General features: G+C 41.5%; 1 protein-coding gene and 1 long non-coding RNA gene across 11 annotated transcripts in view; one reads left to right on the top strand and one right to left on the bottom strand.

The window, feature by feature from the left end:
• LOC128085407 (uncharacterized) overlaps positions 1–16,703 on the top strand; it is a 117,261-nt gene extending 100,558 nt beyond the window's left edge. Inside the window, exon 3 of the long non-coding RNA XR_008208949.1 lies at positions 16,673–16,703. This is a non-coding gene — a long non-coding RNA (uncharacterized LOC128085407). The remainder of the gene's footprint in view (positions 1–16,672) is intronic.
• PDE1C (phosphodiesterase 1C) overlaps positions 1–23,840 on the bottom strand; it is a 306,686-nt gene that overhangs the window by 48,999 nt on the left and 233,847 nt on the right. For 9 of the 10 annotated variants that reach the window (XM_052692642.1, XM_052692650.1, XM_052692641.1 and 6 more), the window contains 9 exons: positions 23,673–23,786; positions 22,667–22,849; positions 21,412–21,478; positions 17,282–17,398; positions 15,758–15,898; positions 10,175–10,275; positions 8,357–8,485; positions 2,568–2,669; positions 1,214–1,334 (listed from right to left, as the gene is read on the bottom strand). In XM_052692642.1, the coding sequence (XP_052548602.1) occupies positions 1,214–1,334; positions 2,568–2,669; positions 8,357–8,485; positions 10,175–10,275; positions 15,758–15,898; positions 17,282–17,398; positions 21,412–21,478; positions 22,667–22,849; positions 23,673–23,786 (1,075 nt within the window). The remainder of the gene's footprint in view (positions 1–1,213; positions 1,335–2,567; positions 2,670–8,356; positions 8,486–10,174; positions 10,276–15,757; positions 15,899–17,281; positions 17,399–21,411; positions 21,479–22,666; positions 22,850–23,672; positions 23,787–23,840) is intronic. The other variant, XM_052692648.1, reaches the window with a different exon arrangement.

Below are 23,840 nucleotides of genomic sequence, written 5' to 3'. Positions count from 1 at the left end.
GAAACCCATACTGATTCAGGTTAAGTGCCTCATAACACAGAACTAAAAATGTGGAAGAGAATCTGCACTTGAAGAGCATAAACAAATAAATACCTAAAACTGAAACCAGCCTACTTTCTTAGCTCCCTCTGGCTAGTGGCACTTTTCAGCTCAAACACAGAGAAGAGTGCATGTTGCTCTTCTGCTACCATGTAGGGATGTATGTATTTACCCATCTACTAACTTGAATGAACAAGTCTACTTTTCATGGTAAACATAAGGTTTCTCCCAAAAAGGGAGTTAATACTTCATTGTAATTTAGAACTAGAACACAAGTTTTATGCAATGCTTTATCTAGACATGGAGGCATCTGTCATTCAGAATTGAAGCATGATTTGTTGTTCAGCTGTCCTTGTGAAAACATAAAATGATTTTGCCTCATTGCACATGTAAAGCAGATCCAGACCTGGCCTTTTTGTGTTCTTACAGCCAGCTAATCTTAACTCCCTCATCAATCTTTTAGGGTACTCAGCAATGGTATATTTTATCAGCTCTAGAATCCTTCTGAGCTATAAGAGAATAAGCATGCCCAGTGACAGAGTCTTCCCTAAAATGCATGTGAAAATCACCCTCCTTACATGAGCCTTCTGTGTGGTAACATAGAGATGGATGCAGGCACGATTTTCCTGCTTCCACCCAGTAAACCCATTCTTGCTTTGAAAAACAAACTTAAGGATTCAAAGCAAATTTTTGCAAGGTCCTTATTAAGAAGAGATTCCCATAATGCCTTTAAAGCAGATGTCCTTCAAAAAACTGGTTAAAGATTGGTAAGGATAATGGACTTCTTTATGTCTACTCCAAAAACATAGGTACAGCTTTATAACATGTAACTACCTAAATGCGTTTTCTACGGCTTATTAGCTAAGCAGAACATCATATATTCTATCTTTTTCAAGTTAGAAAGAAATACTGATTCCATAAAAGTAGTTAGCCTGGCTTAGCAAGCCACATTAGAACTTCTCCTATGCAGGTAGTATTTCTATCTATAGGCAGTGTAGCAGACACTGCCTTTCCAAGAGACTTGATAGGCATTACTACTGTACCAGACAAAACAGCTTCCTATCATTTAGGATGTTCTTGAGAAAATTAGAGAAGAAAGAAAATACACGTTCGCATTTTCTTACTTGCCCGATCCTCTGTGCTGCCACAACACAGAGCAATTCTCCATCTTTACCTGTCTGAAGAACTCCTCTAGCAGAGACATGGTCCAGCGGTGGTGCAGGTCCCAGGCCTTGGCTGGATGACTGATATCTGCTGTATGCAACAACAGTGATAAGGCTTTCGGCTTGTCAATTCTGAAAATCCAAAGGATCAAACAAGTTAATTGCCTGCACTTGCAGTGGAGAACAACAAAAATTTCAATTAAAAAGGGAAATAAGGCCATCAGAGTCTTTGGTCAGGATATTAATGGAGTATTTCCATGTTCATAAAACCTGACAACCATGAAAGGTTGACTAATTTCTCCAATATACACCACTCCTATTGTAACAAAGACATTAAGAAGTATAAAGAGAAACTTTGCTCAGCTTTGTTGAGCTCCTTTCCAGGCTCACTTCTTTGCACAATCAGACTGAAGAGCCACTATGCTCCCTATTTCATCTGTACTGCATTTTATGCAGGTCAGAAGAGAGTTCATCTTACTGCAGTAAACAGGATCTGCTCTCAGGGACAGTGACGACTTTGCACAGTAAGTATGCTTCACTGTTAGGAAACTGGAGCGAAGCTGGCAATTTCTTAAGACTATAACCTGAAAGCCTAGCCCTATCACTCAGTAAATAATGTTTGCTTGGGATGAGTAATTTCAGTTTTTAATTCCAGCTTTTGACTGCCCGAAATAGTTGGAAGAGCTGTAGCTTCAGAGAGCACCAAGTGATGAGCCGCACTCTGATCTGATACAGATATAGTTCTAGAGGGTGCTGGACAGATCTGTGTCTGGAGTGAAAAAAAGAGAGGACCATCACTAAGAATAGCATAACAAGAACTTAATGGAGAAGGCTGTGGACAAAATACTACAACTCCTACTGGTATACTGTGCAAAAAAAGGCCTTCCCCATAATGCTTCATCTGTTCTTTTCCAGTCTTTCCTTTGATGCACCTCAGATTGTTTTCGTCTTTCCCCTTGTTATGGAGCAGGCCCCTTGCCATGGTGGCTGCTGCTACCATCTGCAGAAAACACAACACTGATTGTGTTTTGTAGATCCCAGAGTCCTACTCAGTTGGTAGAGTTTGTTCATTGGATCATGTCCTTGATGTTACCCTCATATACAAAGGAAAATGACTAGGGAAGCTTACCCCAACACAGTGACCTTTGCAAGCTTTGGTCCACCAACACAGAACAGAGATTTGTGTGTAGGTAGTGCTTGTCCACTCCTAAGTGAATTCATTCAAAATTCAACAGCAGAAACAGAAGTGAGGTGAACATCGAGGAGAGTGAGGGCCTCTGGAGAGGTGCTTTTGAAGTTAAACATAATGGCAAAGCACAAGCTGAAATGAAGCCCCTCAGTGCACACTGCTGTGAAGTGACTCACCCTTCTGGCTGCTGCAAAGCATTCTTCATGGCTTTGATTTGCTGGAAGTGACAGGACATATCGGTGGCTAACACCATCTCAATCACCAGAGCCCTGAACTCCCTTTTGAATGGCATCATGATGAGAGAAGCAAGGAAAAAGAAACACAAAAACCAGCTTCAGACACACTCCACCTTCTGTTGTTATCTGCAAATTCACTAACAGCATTCCTGATTTCTTATGTCACTCTTTCAGATTGAGGGAGAAAGATGAATGATTTTCTACAAACACAACAGTGGCAGGGCTGCAAATGAAGTTTCATTTGTGAAAAGTATCAGTATCAGTACACTTCCTTTCTCACTTAACAATAAATCTTTTGAATTTATTTCTTTATAAAGCATTCTTGGAATAAAGCAAACAGACTGTTTAAAGATACGGCATGAATTTTTGAACTTGTATTTCTATCCAGTTAACTAAAACTGGTCAAAACCTTTACTGAAAGCTTAGCTCTATTATTAGAGGAAAAAATAATGTTGAAAAACAGCATGTTAAAAAGCATCTCCTAGTAAATATTTTATATAATATATATGTATATGTATATATATGTATATAATATATACATATATATATATATATATATTCAAGAGTTCTGAGAACCTGCACTACTTCCCTGACACTGCTCATTCCTGCACAAATTTTTGTTAAACAAACTTTTCAGGATCTTAGGAATTCCTTTGAAGATAGTGTGGATGTCCTAGAAATTTTAAAATATCAGAACTCTCTGATCTAGCATACAATATCGATTTCTTTTTTCTTTCTTCAATTCTGCTGCTCGTGGCTTAATAGAATAGCCCAAGGTTAGCTTACCAGCTACGGATTTGGGATATTCAGAAATGGATCAGTTTTCATTTAAAAATAAAAGTTATCATTCTTTTCATGAATCCTTCCTGAAGGAGACAGTCTATTTTGGGTATGTCTCTCCTGCCTCTAGTGGCTGTACTCAAGTTCTAGCCCCAGGCCACCCACTGCTTAGAGATCCAAGACCTTGGTGCCTACTCAATCCCATGGGTGTCACACATAACATGCCCCCTCAAGAGTTCTGCACACACATTAAAACTGAATCAGTTGTCCTCACTCTCCACAAGCAAACCTACCTCCCCCTCCTCACCCTCAAGTACAAGCACTTGCAACAGCATTCAAAGAAATTACAGGGTGGTTGGAAACAAGCTTAGTCCTGGTCAGTTCCCTCGTCTGATACATTCCCAGCAACAAAAACCTCTCTGTTAATACAAAGGAGAGGAGAAACTGCTTCTTTTAGCAACAGTGCTGGCAAATGGCAGCTTAAAACATTTGTGGAACAAGGACTGGAATCCCAAGAACTGGAGAGCAAGTCGATGCACTCCAAGCCAGAGACAGAGCAAAAGCCGGTGTGGATGACAGAAAACGTGGGCTGAAATGCAAGTTTAACGTAATGCAGCCAAGAGTACAACAACAAAGTAATAATTTAATGGGAAAACCAACAGATGCCTGATGAACACACACATCTATTAAGTCTGTACTTTTCCACAACGTTGTTAGAAACTTCTGTGTTCCAGAGAAATTTGAAAATATTTTAAATAGTGCTTTTGCAAGCAGCCCGATAGATCAGTGCAATATGCACTAAAATCAAGTGGTCTAAACGGTTAATCTTGATACAAGGCTCAAAAGCTTGTGGTAACAAAACTACAACCATGTGAAAGTGGTCACTATTAGAATACTAAGGACCTGGGAATGGGTTTTCTTTCCTATCCCCTCAACTGAAGATCCCTTGTGGACACAAAGTCTGTTTTACAGATCTGGCTGCGCTGCTTGTCCGACTAATTGGGGATTTTAATAGTCCTCATTACATTTTCAGATGCTTTATCTCATGGCAGATATACATTTCCCCAAGGCCAGAAGCCAGGAGCCATGGAGACACAATATTCTCACATCTATAACCTAACCCTAAAAAAAAAAGTACAAAGTTATCACATTTGAGGATAAATTCTAAGATAACTTCCATGTCTTTTACCAGCCCCTGCAGAATTAGGGAAAGCTACAATTAGGTGGAGAGAGCGGTACCAGGAAAAGCAATTTGGAGAAGAGGAAAACCTGGAGCGAATTTCGTATTTCATTGCTGCTACACAAATGTCCTGCAGGTGATGCCCATGAAAACATGGTGTCTGGCACAGTTCTGTCATCAAGCACAGTTGCATAGTATCTGTACTAATGACTGCTGAGCCAGGCAAGACTTTGGATGACTTTACACCTAAGTACTTCCACGTCTTGCACTGATCTCCATTTGGCAAACATCCGTATTTGCTCTTAAGAATAACTGTTACATGCCTTTACCTTTTTTAGCTCAGAGAACATGATGTCATTTTATTGGACATTTTGCTGGATGCGTCTTTGCTCCATATTAGTGTTCACCTCAGAGCCACATTCTAGCAAAAGGCTCCCATCTCCATACATACGAGGGAAAAGGACAGGAAAATGACTGCTTTACGTCACCTAATCCCTAAGCTAAGAAATAGGTGAGATATCCTGTAGTGAGATATTTCACCCAGTTTACATAGTATAACCCTTTACTCCCGTGAAAATTAATAGAAGAAGGAAAAATGCTACCTTCAAGGAAGCATTTTCAATGGCTGACACACACTAAAGGTGTAACATTCAGAATAAGCATGCATCCATCCTGGATACAGAGGAAAAAAAAATTTACAAGAAAAGTTTGTGATTATGCAGCCATGTATCTGCTGTTACATACAGAAGAAGACTGACTAAAGCTGTCTTCATTTAGAACCATTCCAGGTTTCTCACTGCTCTAAGGACTCTAAAGACTCTAAAGGAATAACGCTGATTGACAAAGAGGACTCAAAATTATCTGAGGAACAAAAGCCCAAGCAGCTTTACTGACACAATCAGTTTTGCATGAAAGGTCACTTCCTGAAGCTGCACTCTGATTCAGTTTCAGAGTTAAACATTTTCCAGATGCATTTTTAATCCGGTACTTGACAGTAAAGGGCTTGCACTAAGTATACTCTACTTCAATAAACAACATGGAAATTATTAGCAAAGAACTACAGAGCCAGAAAATACATCTTTAGTCATATCTTGGAAAGCATCTGTTCACTTTGCAGTTTGCTTTCTTAAATCATTGTGATCTGTTTTTCATACAGTTTCTTCATTTACTTGCTAATGACTTGCACAAATGGGATTCATCAAATGAGGCAACTCACTTTCAAATATTTAACAAGGAGAGTAAAACACTGTTTAAGTCCTAGTAAGCATTCATCTTTTTTCTTGACTGTAGCCAAAAAAATCTCTTTCAGTCTCATCAGCTTCTCCTAAAAAACCTATACCCATTTCTGTTGTAGCTGTGACAGCTAGCTCTAATCTCCTGCATTTCTTTCCAGTGAATACAGTCCTGAACTAGATGACCAAATAGCACAAAACTGATGAAATCCACATATATATCACAGAATCATAGAATGGGCTGGGTTGCAAAGGAGCACAGTGCTCATCCAGTTCCAACCCCCTGCTGTGTGCAGGTCACCAACCAGCAGCCCAGGCTGCTCAGAGCCACATCCAGCCTGGCCTTGAATGCCTGCAGGGATGGGGCATCCACAGCCTCCTTGGGCAACCTGTGCCAGTGCCTCACCAGCCTCTGGTGAAAAACTTCCTCCTCATATCCAACCTAAACCTCCCCTGTCTCAGTTTAAAACCATTCCCCTTGTCCTGTCACCATCCACCCTCATAGACAGCCGTTCCCCCTCCTGTTTCTATGCTCCCTTCAAATACTGGAATGCCACAAGGAGGTCTCCTCAGAGCCTTCTCTTCCCCAAGCTAAACAAGCCCAGTTCCCTCAACCTTCTCCATACATGTAGGATTGTGTGATGAACTGATCATCAGGTCTTCTCTTATTAATAATGTCAAAATGAAATGAGAGCTCAGGTCAAAACTGCATTTAAGAATTTGATTTCCAGGAGCTAGCATTTGGACTTTTTGCTGAAAGAGATTAGTCAAGTACATCTACGAAAATAATATTAGATCTGGACATGTTTTAACAGTTCTCTAAAGCGTACTTTCATGCTTTCAGTCCTACTGATACTGAAAGTCCTATTTCTGAGTACCAGTCTGAGAAACTGTGTGTTTGTTTTTTTTCTCAGCATCTGAGATCCTGATGAAGTTAGCTGATGCTTCCAGTGCCTTCCAAATGTTTGCCTATGGGATTTCAAACCAGTAGTCAAAAGCAAAGACACATGAGAATCGCATTTTGGCATTACAGCACATTAAAATAATGATTTTTATCCTGCAGCTGCTGCTGGATCAGCAGTTACAAAATAATACAGCCCTACTTAGACAGGAAAACTAAGCAATCTAAACAGCTCAATATTTTTATTCAGGCAGATACAATAATTCATAAAAAGGAGAAGTGATAATCTTTGAAACCTTCAGTCTAAACATATACCTCAACAGAACACACATTTTGACACAAGGGAATTAACAAGAAACATCTGAACTTAGTTTTCATCCAACCACAAACAGCTTAAAGCCTCAAAGCAGACTGCTTTCCTGAAGACAGCATTCCTGCAGTGAAGCATTCTCAAGCAGCTGCTCCACTGATCCTTATGAACAGTGGCTCTAGGGCTGCCCCTTCTAATCAGATAGTTCCTTGTGTTTCCCCTACCAACACAAAGGCAAGCAGCAATTTGCTGCCAATACTGTACAAGGCATTACCAATCGTAGCTAAAATAAGTAAACAAATAGATAGATTTTTAACATATCAGTGCAGTTCATATTTCTTGTCCATGCTAAAACTATATGGGCAGGCAGGATTTCTCAAGCTGCTGCTCCACAACACTCACACTGATTGAAACCAGCTGTTTAAGTTCCTAAATTGTACTTCCACTGTTCAGCTACAGGATTGCATCACTGTCCACAAGTCAAACAAACAGGAAATGCAGGTGAAAGACATTACACAGCACAGTCATTGGCCAGCATACCAGAAGCCAATCCCTAGACCAAAGCTAATTTCCTGTAAGACAAACTGACAGCTCATTACTGTAGCAAATTTAGGTGCATGGGGGAAGCACTGTGTTGCACATAAGATCCTACAAGTCCCTCCTATGAGAAAGACTGTGGACCAGGATTTCTTTCTGTCTGGCAGACAGGGCTACTTTTAAGGTACTACTTCTTGGAGTTCAAAATCCCCTACAGAAAAAAAAAAGCCCTCGTTAGTTTGAATTGTCTGCTATTAGAAAACAAGTTGCGGACTGATTTTGGCACATAAATCCTATGTTGCAGAGCTTAATTTAAATTATAGCTTCTTATATCACTTTGGCTTACATGGTACACTGATTTACGGTCCTTGGACTTGATTCTTATTTGCATTCCATCCCATATGTAATTTCCAGGGAAGGAGCATCAAAACAGATGAAGGGTATCTTGATGATTTTGCATGAACAAACAGCAACAGCAACCTACCTCTTCACTCATTTACAGATGTCTACAAAAGGTGTTTCCGTGAGATGCTGAAATTACATGGGAGTCAAACTGTATATTATTATCCATTGCAACAAATTCCTAGTCTGACTACCATCTGAGGTGAGAACCAAATATAGAAATATGCAAGTCAACACTTTATAGGGCTTTTTTTTCTTCTGTTTCTCTCTTAGCAGCAGAAATGCTAATGCACAATACACACTGATGCATACTGCTATTCAAACAGAGCAATAACAGTCTGTGGTGGCAGTGCAATATTCTGAAGCAGCTACCATGTTCATGCTTACCTCCAGTCATCTTTTGAGAGATTAGATAAAATATTCATCTCTTCATCATCTTGTAAAAGACGATATGCTGCACTAACATGGTGATTTTCAAGCACAGATCGGTCATTATACAGAATGGCTGAGTCTGACCTAGGATTAGAAAGGAAAGAAAGTTATGTTTCTTCCTTATCTCAAGTATCTCATATTCAAAAGCTTTTCTTTGCTCAGCTACAGAGGTTAGTTCCTATAGCACAGATATAAGTGTTCTGGGAGTGCTTGTGATGCTTTATTCATTGTTGTTACTCATTAAAAGAAAACTAAAGATGAAAATTCACCACAAAATCTATTTCATCTGCTCAGACTCACCTAGTCTTATGCTACATTAGAAAAGGATACTAAAAGCTTTCTAACTGAGAGATATAATGTAAATTTAGGGCTGAATCACAAGGCTCCTTTCCAGTTCTTGTGTATATTGCTCTGAAATTGAAGTCTGAGTGTAGCCAAATATGAAATTATGAGATGTGTTCTCATACTGTTCCCAGAATAGTAAATAGGCCATAAGCAAGACATAACTGAGCTGCTTTCAGTTATCTGTGCACCAAGCTACGCTGTACAGAAGGGCAAATCCCAGTGGGATAGTATAAGACCAAAGGTACTTCACATCTTATTTTAGGCTCCATGTTAAAGATCTGAAATTGCTGGATAGCTTGGCTGTTCTGAAGACTTGAAGTTTATGGCAAGAGAGATTGAGTACGATTCATTGTAGTCCTCTCTCAGTCCTGCTTCCCAGTGGGCAGTGTAAATTTTTAGCATTTTAGATCCTCTGTTGTTCAATGTCACAAACCATGCATTACAACTGAACTTTTCTATTGCTATTTTCTACCTTGGAAATATAGCAGATCCCTAATTCTTGCATATAAGAAGCTGTGAGAAGGGGAGTCTGCCTTATCATAGAACACAGACAGAAATTTCCTCCAGTGCTCCAAAACCTTCTTGAGCATATGTGTGATCTATCCTAGCATCCTTGATATATCTGCAACACATAGCATGATTCAGCTGCCACAATCCAGATGTCCAATTTAGGGTAAGTTGCAGTGCATCTTAGAAATGTCCAAGTATGCTATGTCAGTCAAGGACACTTAGTTTGTCAGTGCTACCAGCAGACTTACACTGTCAAAATAACACACAGATTAGATGCCTAATTATCACTGCAGCTAAACGTTTCACAATATTGGCACGCTTTCTAATTTTGCCATCTTCTTCATACCTCTCTTCCATCAATCTCAAAAGCCCTACAGAAGACTCTGAGATCAACAATAATGCCAGTCCAGTATAGTCTGTGACCAGCTGATTGTAAATTCTCCAGGAATTTACAAAGATTTAAGATGTGAGTGCAAGGACTTACTTCCAAACAGGCAGTGCAAACATATCCCCACCTTTCAGCAGTATATTTTTCCAGTAAGAACACTATATGTTGTGCTGGTGTGTACTGACAAATGCAGATACTGCTGAGCTTTTGAATTATAATACCTCCTTCAAAACTATGTCTTTGACCAAATACATCAAGCTGCATAACAATTAGTCTTCAGCAATTCCACACAGAGATATTTTGGGACCTCCCCTTTTTCATGATTATTAATATGACACAATGGTCAGGAATCTATAATACAGGCATACAGTTGAAAATGGTTGAGTAAGAGAAAATTAAATGCAGTGTAGGGAAGTGAACTTTCCTCCTGCATCACTTGAGGGCAAAAGCTTCTACGTTTTTCTATGTGGCTGTGCTGTTATTTTCTAAAAGCTTCCCCAACCACGCATCATGATTTATGATGGCCTCACCGTGTTTGGATGTGAAAATTGTTGGTGGTTCCTGTGTGTTCATAATCATGGATAGCAGCTGCAAAGATCATGGCGAAGATCTCCAGCTCTGTCAGCCAGTGCTGAAAAGAAATTAGAGAGCAATCAGATCATTTTCATAGGCATTCAGGCTCTTGCCTTTTAAGGCAAGTTATCCCCCACTTACAGTCAGTGCTGCACATCCTTGCCTTTCCCCTGCAGCCCACCAGCTGTTTTAAAGCAAATTTATCTGGCTGATACACCTAAGCTGAATCGGTGTTTTTCCTGACATTTCATCTAAACAAACTGAACTTCAGCAAAACAGCTTCAAGAACAAACAAAAACACTTAAATCACAGTGAGGGGAAACAGTTGCCATTCTTAAAGAACAACGTGTGAGGAAGAAAGAGAGGAAAATCCCAGGAAGAAAGAAGGAAAATCTCAAGAATACCCCCCCCTTTTTTTTTTTCCAATAAGAACTTACTAATACATGCACATTTGTGCACATACCACCAAGGTATGTATTTTCAGCTTGCTTCAACTTTGCAACAGAGCCTCAAATACAGAAAAATATCACTAATTTTCACTAATCAGAGGAGTTTCTGTCAATCCCTGAACTATAAGGAGCACAGGAAACAGTCTCACAAGATGTATATCTTGTTATTCATCATTGATAGAAATGGCTGATAAAGTCCTGAGATTGTTTCCTTTTTTTTTGTCCCTAATTGCCTGGTCAAAGTCATATTTTCAACATTGTTACTTTTGATTTCTAAATTAATCAGATTCTTTTAATAATGCCCCTCTGCATCAACCAATGATTTCATGCCTTTTTCAAGGTAAGGGGTGCTGTTGGGATCAAGCACATCAGAGATGAAGCCTCTTGATACTGTAGATGCTGTAAATATTTGTACAAAATGCTCCAATAATTTGAATAAAGCCTTTACCGTAGTGATTGCTAAATGTTTTTGTAACAGCACACTGTAAGCCTGTAAACATGTAAGAACTACCTTTCAACTCAAACCCCATTAAAGGTAGTATGGTTTTGTAAATTTCTTCTAGATGTGTGCTGTAGCTCACGGGTTACCCCTGGTCTGCTAAATACAAGCAGAATAAGAACTGAGAACTGTAGGACTCTGCACACAGCTACCTGTCCAGGAGGGTAAAGAGCTCAAGACACAAGCAGACACAGCAATTAAATGACTTTCTGCTTATTACACAATTGGTTGAGGACAGGAACAAAGAGCACTGATGCTGAGACATATTCATGATGCTTTATGTTCAGGAGTGACTTTTGATTAAGGAATGCTACACAGCTGACAGAACATGATTTTGGCTTTCAAGCAACAATCTTTTGATAATAACAGTGGGGAAAAAAGAACTAGCAGAGCAAAGTCATTGCGTCTCACGTGGAAGTGTGCATGAAGAAAAGGAAAAGGTCAGTCACTGAATTCCCTCACAGAGAGAAAATGGCACCCATTGACATTCATCAGCACTTCCTGAACATTTACAGGGACGGAACAGGGGATGTGAGCACAGTGAGGCAATGGGTGATATGCATTTCAGCAGTGGCAACAGTGGGTCACCTCTGCTGGAGCACATTTTGCTGAGTGAAGCATGCAGGTTCTTCTTCTCTGCTGGTAAAAATTCTTAGTTAATAATGGTGGGGACTGTTTTGAAAAGCAGTGCTTTGTAGCTGAGAATTTGCTCAACTAAACAGTGTTACTGCGCTCTTTGTAGCTGTTACGATTTCCATTAAAATAAGTAGGAGGCATTACTTTTGGATGGACCTACATAATACTAAAGATGTGTATGACCTCTGATAGAGGTCCCTGCACCTCCCAGACACTTCTAAACAAGCATCACAGCTTGTTGACTTTGAAAAGTGGGTGGGCATAGGTAATTTACTAGACATCGGTAAGCATGTGAGAGAAGATCTTAAAATAACTGAAGACAGGTATTCAGTGGTTTTTTTTTTGCTTCTGCTTCTCTGTCAGACTGGAGACTGGGATACACAAGGCTGTTAATTTTGCTCTGACCCAACTCGGCACTCAAAAATTTGAGAAGTTGTTTCTCCCTTAAGTTGACAGAACCATAGAATGGCTTGAGTTGGAAGGGACCTCAAGGATCATCAAGCTCCAACGCCCCTGTCACAGGCAGAGCAGCCAACCTCCATATCTAATACTAGCCCAGGCTGCCCAGGGCCGTACCCAACATGGCCTTGATCACCTCCAGGGAGAGTTCATCCACTAGCTCTCTGGGCAGCCTGTTCCAGCACCTCACCACACTCTTGGTAAAGGACTTCCCCCTGACATTCAACCTAAATCTTCCCTCCTTCAATTTAAAACCATTTCCCCATGTCCTGCCGTTATCTACCCTTGTAAAAAGTTTACTTTCCTCCTGTTTGTAGGCTCCCTTTAAGTACTGGAAGGCTGCAATGAGATCACACTGCAGCCTTCTCTTCTCCAGGCTGAACTAGCCCAGTGCCTACATTATGGTGCATTGCACATAGCAGCCTTGGCTAATTAGAACCCAGAAACTGTCTGCAAGATGTGTTTCCACTGAGATGTTACTGGACTTTATTTAATGACATTAATAATGCGCAAGAACCACTTAATGCTTGACATGAAACACCTTCAGAATGAATTGTCTTTAATCTGGGCTGACCCCTTTATTGCAGAGAAGTGTTGTCCATACAGCAGAGGAAAAGCTAATAAAGTGAAAGAGTTTACCTTCTTTAACTTCAAGAAAATATATTCTCTAGTCTCCAAACAGAAATAAGTTCAGAGGCTATGCCTTTTTCAAAAGTCTTCCCACTGCTGTGAAATCACACAGGCACAGCACAGGATGCACAGGCTTTATGAATATTATTACTGATATATTGGGAAGACATAATTCTCACTAGCGGTGTTCTTGGTGGGATTATAAAGTCAGAGATCTCCCTGCTATTTCCAATTTGTCTTCTTGTCCTTTATACTCTAGTTGACAAGCTCAGTCTTATATTCAGGAAGGAGTTCCATGGAGAATCAAAGTTCTATTCATTTGAATAGTAATTCAAATACAAAAGAAGAATTCATTGGAAGAAAAATAACATAAGCCTTTTTTTAAAATGTAGCATAAGTCTGCTTAAAAGAAAAGAAGAAACAGTGCAAAATAGTGAAAAGGAAAAGAAGATTAAACTTCAATCATTGATCAGGAACACCAAGCTGATACAGAAGACACACCCTTGAGTTCGTTACCTCCAGAGACTCAAACTTGCAACAGGGCAAGTATTCAGAGGTGTGACTGCAGCAGAACATTGTCCAGCAAAGCAATGCCTAGCAAAACAGGCCAAGGAAATGCCCAATAGAAAATTCACCTACTGACTACTACAAGACAAACCTATCCCATATTTTGGATCTGGTCACGTGACATTTAAAAAACAAAAACAAAAAAAAACCACTGATGAAATGAATAAGAAAAAAGAGTGCTGAGATCTGCCTCAGTCATAGTGGTTATTATGACATGAAAATTATAGCAGTCATCAGCACCTTCACTACACCTGAACCATCTCTGCCACTTAAAAGCCAGTAAGAATATGCCACAAAGAACTGAAAACTAATCCTCTAAAGATAAGGTGTGCGCAGTGGCATTAAAAAAAAAAGGAGAGAGAAAAATAACTGAGTTGACAGCTTCCTTAGGAAAGCCCAGGAAGGGTTTGAACAAGGAGCTGGAACCCTAAGAACACCAGATGAAATGAAGGGCAGTCCCAGAGCCCAGGAAGTACCTATTCTCACTGGCAAGTGGAAAAACAGGCAGTGGGAAGCCAGCCCCAGGACAGGTGCCCTTAGAACCAGCATTCCTCCTCCTTCCTCAAAATTACTGGGAGTGTGTAACAAGGCAAAGCCTGACTTTTCTAACAGGGCAACAGCGGTGGAAAGACAAGACGACACCATTGTCAGAAACACCAACAAAAACAGCTTAATTTTCCTTAGTTCAACAAGAAGCTGCACAGTTTCTTGGCATGCCAGTTGTAATTTAGTCACCGCACCTGACAGAAACACCTCCCTTTCCTCTTCACACGATGTTGGCCTGTGAACACTTTCATGCTGCTTGAGGTACAGTAAGAGTCACCTGATGGGGATAAGAATCTATGGAACTGGGTCTCTGCCCCTCAGCCCCCCTCTCAAGATCACTACTCCAGAGAAGCAGAGATCCAGAGATGAAATCTGTCCTAATTTCTTATCTGGAGGCTCAATTGATCTCCAGCTATTCTTCATGACTGCCATGTGTGGCCTGATTCCACTCTCAGCCGCACATTCAGTAGCTGGAGGGAGAAAACACTTAGGATAGCAATCCCAAATCAGCCCTCTCATCCTCAAGAGTAAAAAAGCCACCAGTAGGCCTCAAGGATCTCACAGACCCTCCAATGGACCCATCACTCCATTGCAGCACAGCCACTCAGAGGACACCAGGCCCTCTCCTCCCCACTGCTCTCCGATGGGGAACAGGGATATATTACCTCCTCCATGCTGCAGGGGCAGAGGTGAAGGACAGCAAAGGAGAGCTCACACCACCCTTGAAATTCAGCAGTTCTTTATTAACTGCATGTCCTTAGGCTGACTGTGGGGTGCAAGCATCCTTTGCCTCCTCACTACGGCTGGGCAACAGGCTGCCTCCACTTGCAGGAACCCAGCAGCTGCCAGGAAGAGGACACTCCTGGCTTAATCCTGCCACTCATCAGTACAAATGGATTTGAAGCACGGGAGGAAGAAAGGGCTGGAGTCCCCACGGGGCCTCTGGCCCAAGTGCCACAAATTCTCTCTGGCAAGCACAATGCAACAGATGAGCCCTTCCCAGGACACAGTCCTTCAGTTCTCCAGGTCCTTCCTTCTCCTTCAAAACTGGGGCAACTCTCAGGCCATAGGCCCCAACTCCAAAAACTCTTGTTTTTGGGTTGCCATGGAACTCTGCTGATGTCACTGCCTCGTGTTCCGAGCCCTCCAACTGCCACACCAACAGCAAGAGGCAGAGAAGCACCTCATAAAAATGGATCCTCCTCCCCAGAAAAAGAGGAAACTCATGGGGAGGAGATGGAAAGTTGAGCCAATGGAGGTGGATCCACCTCTAGATGAACAGCAGCCAATGGAGGTGGATCCACCTCCACGTGGGCTCAAGAGACAGCGCCGAGGACCGGACAGCAAGAGAAAAAGGTGAGCAATAGCCTGAAAAGGGGTGCCAAACTGGGTTAAGCAATACATCACTTCATTTTGTACTCTGAAAAAAGCTTAGGCAATTTGTTTCTTCACAGAAAGGGAAATGAAATCCCAACAAACTGACTTGCTAGACTCAGCCAGCAGATTGATGGCAGAGGGGAGAATTCAGCTTGCCTTTTTCACTCATCCTCTCTCCCATCAATTACAACAGTTACCCATACCCTCACCCACATTCTTCCAAGGAATCCCAAATGCCTACTTGCATTAGCACAGCCCCTACAAATTACATTGTTTCTACAGCACAAATGGCTCTGCTGTGGATAATGATCATCTCCTTACCAAACAAAAACTACTGCATTTCATTATGTACTAAGGATGCCAACTCCTGTACGTACCACTACACCTGTCTTGAAAAGGAGGTAATGGACTGTTTGTGTCACATCGGCAGCATGCATTAGGTTGTGATAAGGATTTTTGTGTTTGCTGTATCCAACCTCCAGAGCTTCCACAAAGGACACCAGGGCAGAAATGGGGATCTAAGAAAAGAAGCACACAATTACAAATCAAAGAATCATCTGTAATAGCTAGCATTTGGAGGAGAGGCTCCAAAGAGCAGTCTGTACTGATTGCACTTCCCAAATAAATACCATCTGTAAACACCTTCAACAAGTACTCCAGAGAGAGAGTGAATCAAGCTCACTTCCTCAAAATGGCTTTCCCATCCCTCATTACATGATGGATGAAGCACGCATGCACTTAAACATACGCAACTCAGTCCACTGTGAAACGCTGCCTGCAAAACACAAGCAGTGCCACAAGTAACAGAGCGTAGCTGGTGTGCTGTTCCTGGACAAATATTTCTGTTCAGGACACACACGTCTGTCTCATCCTCTCACAACAATCAGGTATACATCACTACTTTACTAATCATATTCTAGAGGTTTGTAAGGAAATGCATCATATAGCAAGTCTGAGATACTCCATGATGAGGAGAACTGTTTATCATACTTTTGGTTTTTTACTGCCAAAGCCAGACTTCCCACACTATCACTTTGCCACGCTTGTTTTTGGCTCCCAGAGTAGAACTGTATGCTCAACATAAAACCACACTTGGGGGATTTCTAGGGAGCACGCTATGTAGGTGGTGGCAGCTGTACATAGATGCAACAAGCAGCAGGGATTCTTCAGTGCTTTGCACAACCTGCTGTACCCTAAACCTCTCTAGTTCTATCATTAGAGTTGCACAGCTGTTTCCCTCGAGTATGGGACAATGCAGTTCTGATCTGTTCTCATCTTCAACCATTTCTCAGCAGGCGTGACAAGTCCACAAAGAAGCTCAGGAGTCGAAGGAAGTAGGAGTCCTGCCACAGTAAGTGTCAGCAGAGAAAGGGAACATGGAATCTTTGGGTGGGGAGAATGGGAAACATCTCAGGGCAACGCTGCAGTGACCCAAATGTCACTCTGTTCATAGTTACAAAGGAACTGTTCAAAGTAGAAGATATGGAGTACCTTTTACTCCCCCTTAAATAGCATTTCTATTCTGAAACCTGTAGCAAACCAAGTTGTCATTTCTGGCTTGCATGCTTTCAGATGCATAAGAATACTGGGAGAATTACAGTACCATTGCCTCTGCATGTCATGAATAAGACTGTGTGGAACTCCACCTGCTTCGTGCTGTTCTATTGCAATAAAATGCTCTACCTGAAGGACGTTTGGTCCTGGTTGCTGCAGAAAGATTCTCTTCCCCGTTTAAGGGGAATGACAGTGACTGCCAAGTCTGCACATACACTTTCAAATACTGCTAAAATCATTGCACTCTGAATAGAACAAAGCAGAATAAGAATAAGATACAAAAAAATTAAGAATGAGATACAAGAAAATGCAAGATGGAAGAAGAGACCCATCTTGTAACTACTGACCTTGAAACGACTGATCAGATCATAGCGCGTGAGAAGTTCATAGAAAATGAACTTCAGTGCATGATCTCCACTGGCATCGTTTAGTGCAAATACATCAAAGGACCACTTGTCTACATTCTGCAAGAATGAACAGAAAAGAATGTTAACCTGATCATCCATTTCACCATCACATTTCAATGTCTATCACTTTACATCTGCAAATGGATGATGAGAGGGTACAGATTTCACTGACAACATTCTCCACTTCACTTCACCAGTACGGAGGCTAATTTACTCATCAGTACAGTACGACTCACAGTGAAGAAGTTTCTATTCAAAACTTCAGTTCCTTGCTTATTCAAGTCACAGGGATTCACCAATGGAACCAGCAAAGGCTACGTGCAAAACACATCTTAGCTTGCCTTCATCAAGGAAATATGGTTACGGGCACTTGCATACTGGCCTGTGCTCATATTTTCATCACCTGCTGCACAGTGAACCAGTGGAAAAAAATATCTCAACCTACCTTGCTCGACCCAAAGAGATCCCAGTTCTTTCTGACTACTGCAGCTTTAACTGCCCAAAGACAGCAAGATTCTCTTTTTAATAGTAGGCGTGTTTTTAATTTTCTTTTCTTCTTGAAGACAAGTGAGTTAACTGGGGTTTCTCATAGTAATGCTACATTACGTGCTAACAATGGCATAAAAAATGACCCTTATAACATACAAGTAAATATCTAACTGCAGTTGAGAGGGTTACAGTTGGCTGTCAATCCTCTACTAGCGCTGCAGGGGCTCAGTCAAGAGACGGAAGAAGACGAGTTCAATTCCCAACTCATAAAGCTACATTATAACGTATCAAATCTCTTGCAGAAGGTTCAATTCCAACTCAACTCCCATGGACGGCAGCATGAGCTGACAGCGCTCACTATCTCTAATGCACCTCCAGCTCCGAAGTGGATGCTCTCAAAACACCAGGAAACCTTCTCTCCAACTCCCACGCCCTTCTTGGACTGTTTTTGTTTTGTCTCAGTGAGGAAGCAGTAGCATTTTATGGTTGCATATCTATAAGAGTCATATAATAAGATGTATAATATACAGTAATAGAATTTAGTTTTATAATTTAAATACATTATAGACTTTACATTTAAATTGGTATTTATTATAGAATTAATTAAAAAATAGTAGTTCCTTCTAGTTCCTATGAAGTTGAAAATAACGTCTCACTATATTCAAGAAGAAATTACTCTTTCTTGTAGAAATAGTCTGTTGTGTAGAAATAAAGGTTGCTGTTTCTTTACATGTCTTTTCATTGCAGTAATGTTGCGCTCTTGTGGCAGATAACATGAACTGAATTCCAAAATGGCAAAGTATTCTTCTTCTGCACTGCACAGTGGCAATAGCCAAGCAGACACTAAGTTTGACTGCTGAGTCATTTCCATTGCACCAAGGGAAATATTCTTGACTATCAGGACAGTAGCATTTCACTCTGAATACCAAGGGAAAAATGTCCCCTTAAGGAAACAAGACAGTATCACCCTTTGCTCAGAGGCCTGCAGCACCAGCAACACTTGGAAAATCAGAGCATTTTTTCATCCTATAAAAGCTGAGCACAGATGTGATGTCCATGTTGGAGAGAAATCGGAAGGGAAGCAGAACTTTACAGGCACCTCGTGGGGGAGGACAAAAACTGTTGTCAGTGAAGAGAGCAGGAGAAGCAAGGGATAGGGAAAGTTCCTGGGCTACACATTTCCAGCTCCCTGGCCCTGCAGCCTCAGGTGAAATGTCACAAAGTGCTCTCATGCTATCTGTAGGCACTGCGATGCAGCTACAATCATAAGGCCATCTTCTATCCATTTTGGTCTTCAATTTGACCTTTGCTCCACTTCTTGGCCGAACCAAGAGTTGGCCCAACTGCAGTTCTTCCTCAGTGTTCCGTATATTTGCCTTTCCCTCTGCTAACCTTAGAGCCTTGACTGGTTTTATCAGCCAGCTGATTTAGGGACAGCTCATTTGCTGTTCAACAGGACATCACTGACGGTGCAGAACCAGAAAGATGCAGTGCTACTGGAGCGGGTCCAGACGAGGGCCACCAAGATGATCAGAGGGCTGCAGCACCTCTCCTATGAGGAAAGGCCAAGGGAACTGGGCTTGTTCACCTTGGAGAAGAGAAGGCTCCAACGAGACCTCATGGTGACCTTCCAGTACTTGAAGGGAGCGTAGAAACAGGAGGGAGAATGGCTGTTTGCAAGGGTGGATGGTGACAGGACAAGGGGAATGGTTGTAAACTGAGACAGGGGAGGTTCAGGTTGGATATGAGGAGCAGGTTTTTCACCCAGAGGCTGGTGAGGCACTGGAACAGGCTGCCCAAGGAGGCTGTGGATGCCCCATCCCTGCAGGCATTCAAGGCCAGGCTGGATGTGGCTCTGGGCAGCCTGGGCTGCTGGTTGGCAACCCTGCACACAGCAGGGGGTTGGAACTAAATGATCCGTGGGGTCCTTTTCAACCATTTTATCCTCCTAGGAGTCTACAATTCCTGGCCTGACAATTCTTTGCAGCCAAAGTCAAGTACATATTGATACTGCAGACACTGCCTGCCTGCAGACACTACATCACATTGTCAGCAACTACATTTGCTGCCTATTAGCTAACCAACAAAACAGCTCCATGACAGCATGGGCATCAGAAAAGGCTGAAAAAAAGAAATCCTTCCTAAGCAGAAGAAGATCTCTGCACTTTGTCTTGTTAATATTCAGTTCTGCCTCTAGCACCGCTGATCAGCAGATCACATCTTACTTGGTAAAAGAATACGACAAAGTCTCCTTCCAAAGACCACTTCTTCGAAACAACTCTTTCCTATTTAAGCCACAGCCATTACCTACCACAAGAACATCCAGACACAGACTTGTTCTCACAACAGTTTTGGAAAAAACAAAAAAAGACATCCTGGAATGGCCAAGATGGGATTATCTCACCTGGAGCAAAATTAGTCCGTGCCTTTGCTGATATTCAGGGGTCCTACTTCCTCTAGCCCACTCCACACTGCTTATGACCTTTCCTATCTTACAAATACAGAAAGGGAAGGATGCCCTGAGGCTTATGCCTGCTCAGCACAGCTGATAAGTATTGCATTGCTCTGTCACTGCTGAGGATGTACCATAACAGGCATGTTCTCCCACAGACTGGCCACAGGGTGTGGTTCTAAGAGAAGAAAGACACGAGATCCCATCTGCAGGATTATACGTGTAAATCTGGGGCTGGAAAAAGGGGGGAATGAATGCTTCCATTCTGTAAATGAAGGTCATGTTGGATCATTCTTGTTGCACTCAGTGGACTTTGTGCAAATCCTCCCTATCTTCTGATAAATAAACTGTGCTATCCAAAAATGAAAAGGATTCAGTACCCTGAGTATCTTTCCTGTGTAGACGAGAGTAGAAAGACTGCTTCCCAATCTTTACATGTGTAATGCCCCTCTATACATTAGTTCTGATGATGCATTTTTTCCACCACTGCATGCCATGCTTGAACCACAAGTCAGTTGTCTCCTGCACAAATACGACACCTCAGCAAAGCTGCTGCGCAGATAACTGGTGGCAAACCTGTGTTTGTGGTACTGACACAGGTATCCTGCCTAAATGGAGAACCTTGCCATTTCCCCAGGAATGAAATCTGTTTCTTTCAGCCTACTTGTGATCTCTCACTTTTCAACTGAAATCTCAGAACTCTCAGAATATTACTCCACAGCTGATTGTCACCTTCAACAGTGATAGAAAATCCCTGCTCGCACACTCACTGATACATTTCCTGCTCCATTTCTCTGCACCCACATTTTCATCCTTCCCTCTGCAAACTCATGATTGATTTCAGCATGTTACTAACTCGCCACCTTCGCAGCTGAACGCTACAACAGAGCTGGAAACTTCAAGGATATGACCGTTTTCAAGTTCTGAACTCTATTCTTTCTTTTACTCAAAGAATATTCCCACAGGTCAGGAAATTAGGAACAGACCTAAGCCTGACTAAACAGGCTCAGAAAGAAGAAAAGGCAAAGTTCCAACACTCCCTTCCCCACGGAAAACATCACAGTGGTACCCGGATGCTTTGTACAAGCATCCCAGCCTTCTCCCACCATCACCTTCTCTTTGGGCTTACCTTTAGCACTCCAATTACAGCTGGTGGGTAGCTCAAACCAACCATATTGGATGTCCGTCTGTACATTCTACCAAGATAAAATAGATAAGGCAACATATAAATAAAGTTAAACAATGTAACAACAACAAAGAATTATGCTGTTACAGGAGATCCTGCATAGACCAACAAACTTTAACTACAATTTTTCTTTCTTTTTCCTGGCTTGTGCACATGCTCTCTATACCACTTTCATGGTAGAGACTCACTCAAGGCCATAGATTTCCCAGTATCTCACACCTTGGTCCCCAGGCTGGAAATTAGGAAGAATCTGTTAATACCAAATCTTCATCAGAGGGAAAGGCTACACTCAAATAAACAAGATGCTCCTCGTTTTCCACCGCAGCAAACCACACCTCCCCTTCAGTTTCTGTAGTTCTTGCTTGTCCTGCACTCAAGCCCATTTTCAGTGTACTCCAGAAATCATCTGCCGTCTGCAAAGCATCAACTGCAGTCCAGTACCACTACTACTTTTCTGTCTTTTTTTTTTTTTAAATAATATCAGTTCAAAACCTTTTAGGTGTTCTTTGTTTGTGTATGAAAAAGAAGAAGGACATAATCAACATCAGTAACCATACTAAATAATGCACTGAACTACATACTGGAACTTATATTTGTTTATAAGCCATATTGTTTTTAGTAAGCTATGTGAATTCACAAATACTGACTGTTAAAACACTTTCCACAGCTCACTCTTTTTTTTTCACTTCAGAAACACAGGAGTTAAGAGATGATGGAAAGCTTTCTTCTCCCATCTGACATGATCATGTGTGAAGTCCTTCACTTCCCTTTCACATCCTGCTCTCAAACAGAGACAAAAAATTGTCATGCCCCTCTGGAGAACTCTCCCACTACCTAAATCATAGAATTTCTTACCCCCTTCTGCCTTCTTCATTAAAAAAAAATAGACAACAGAAGTCAAAAGGCACAGGAGGGCCTGAAGCGAACTGGCTAAACTTTAAAAACTTTGAGTGTTGACCTAGGACTACTCAGAGGTGTTTATTCTCTGTCAAAATTACTTCACCTGTGCTATTACATCTGCATTATGCTAAAAAAATAGATCCACACGTGCTGCTTCAGGTTGCACTGTACTAGAAGCTGTTTGCCAACCAGATCTTTGTAGAAACATCTTCGGAGTCATATTTAAGTCTCAATACTGCAGGTGCAATTGGCAGTGCATGAGCAGCCACTAGAACCAAGTCATTTCATGTTCCTTTACCTTTCCACAAATATCCCAGCTTGTACTGCATGGACAATACTCCTGAAGCGGGGTTTCTCCTCTGTCCTTTTGAGCATCATCCCCATTTGCCGTGTGAAGGTAGAAGCCAACCAGTCCCGGACCTCTGAGGGCACGGAGTCAGATTGGATATCACTGAGCTCATCTTCTGTGTCCAGTAAACGCCTACAAGAGGAAGGAAAGCAAAGGGTAAAAATATTGCATAAGAGACCACTGTGACATCATTAACCAAAAAGAAATGCACATCTATTCTAATAAAAGCCTAATGAAACCTCTTTCTGCAAGGCTACAACAGATTGTTCGTCCTCTCAAGTAGTTAAGTGCTGGATTGTGAAATTCACTACCAGGCTGACAAACAAGAAGCATCAGCCTTCCGAAGCACAACTACATCATCATCCTCACATCTCGTCTTCAGCTCATTACTATTCCTGACCTCTCAGCCAGCCAGAGATCACTGACAGTCACATCTGACTTCCCAGTGAGTATCACACAGTCCTATCCTGTCCTATTCTGACCACATGTGGTGACTCAGCACTGGGGTAACAGCACATAAAGAAAGGAAACTCTCCTGCAATTTCTTATCTGCCAATTTCTACCAAAAACTTGAGTAAAAAAACCTCTGAATTTCAAAGATTTGGTAAAAGTGAATTGATTGAACTCTATTCAAAAGTAGTAGAGGGGTATGAATTTTGAGCTTTCCACAGAAACTTTCACAAAAACTAGAAAACAATTATTATGAAAATCTTTCTCCAAGAGAATGTATGCTAAATTTGTGATTTTTTTTCATCTCCCCCTTGCCACACAAAACTCCAAGAAGTTTTCAGACCAAGAACTGAAGATCTGCTTTTCAAGAAATACAATGTTCTAACAATTAAAATCATATTTTCTGTGAATCATGACTACAACTTTCCCAAGTGATGCGTGCATTACAATTCTGTGCAATTGGTGCTCCCTAGAAGACAAACGTGGATGCCTGTAATTCACTCACCTCGTTTCATCAATGTATACTGACTCAAGGACTGTCGCAGCATATTCCAAGTTCTTCTTTAGGTCTACAACCGAAGCTTCCCCTCTTTCTAGCTGCTTTACCAAAGATCTCAACCTGGAAGAGAAAAACAGAAATTGGTTAGAACAAAGAGAAACAGGTCTAAGAGTG

The sequence above is a fragment of the Tympanuchus pallidicinctus genome, unplaced genomic scaffold (assembly GCF_026119805.1).
Source record: "Tympanuchus pallidicinctus isolate F22 unplaced genomic scaffold, pur_lepc_1.0 scaffold3, whole genome shotgun sequence".
Classification (NCBI taxonomy): domain Eukaryota; kingdom Metazoa; phylum Chordata; class Aves; order Galliformes; family Phasianidae; genus Tympanuchus; species Tympanuchus pallidicinctus.
The sequence above is the reverse complement of the archived record's forward strand: the minus strand, read 5'-3'. Positions and strand labels throughout refer to the sequence as shown.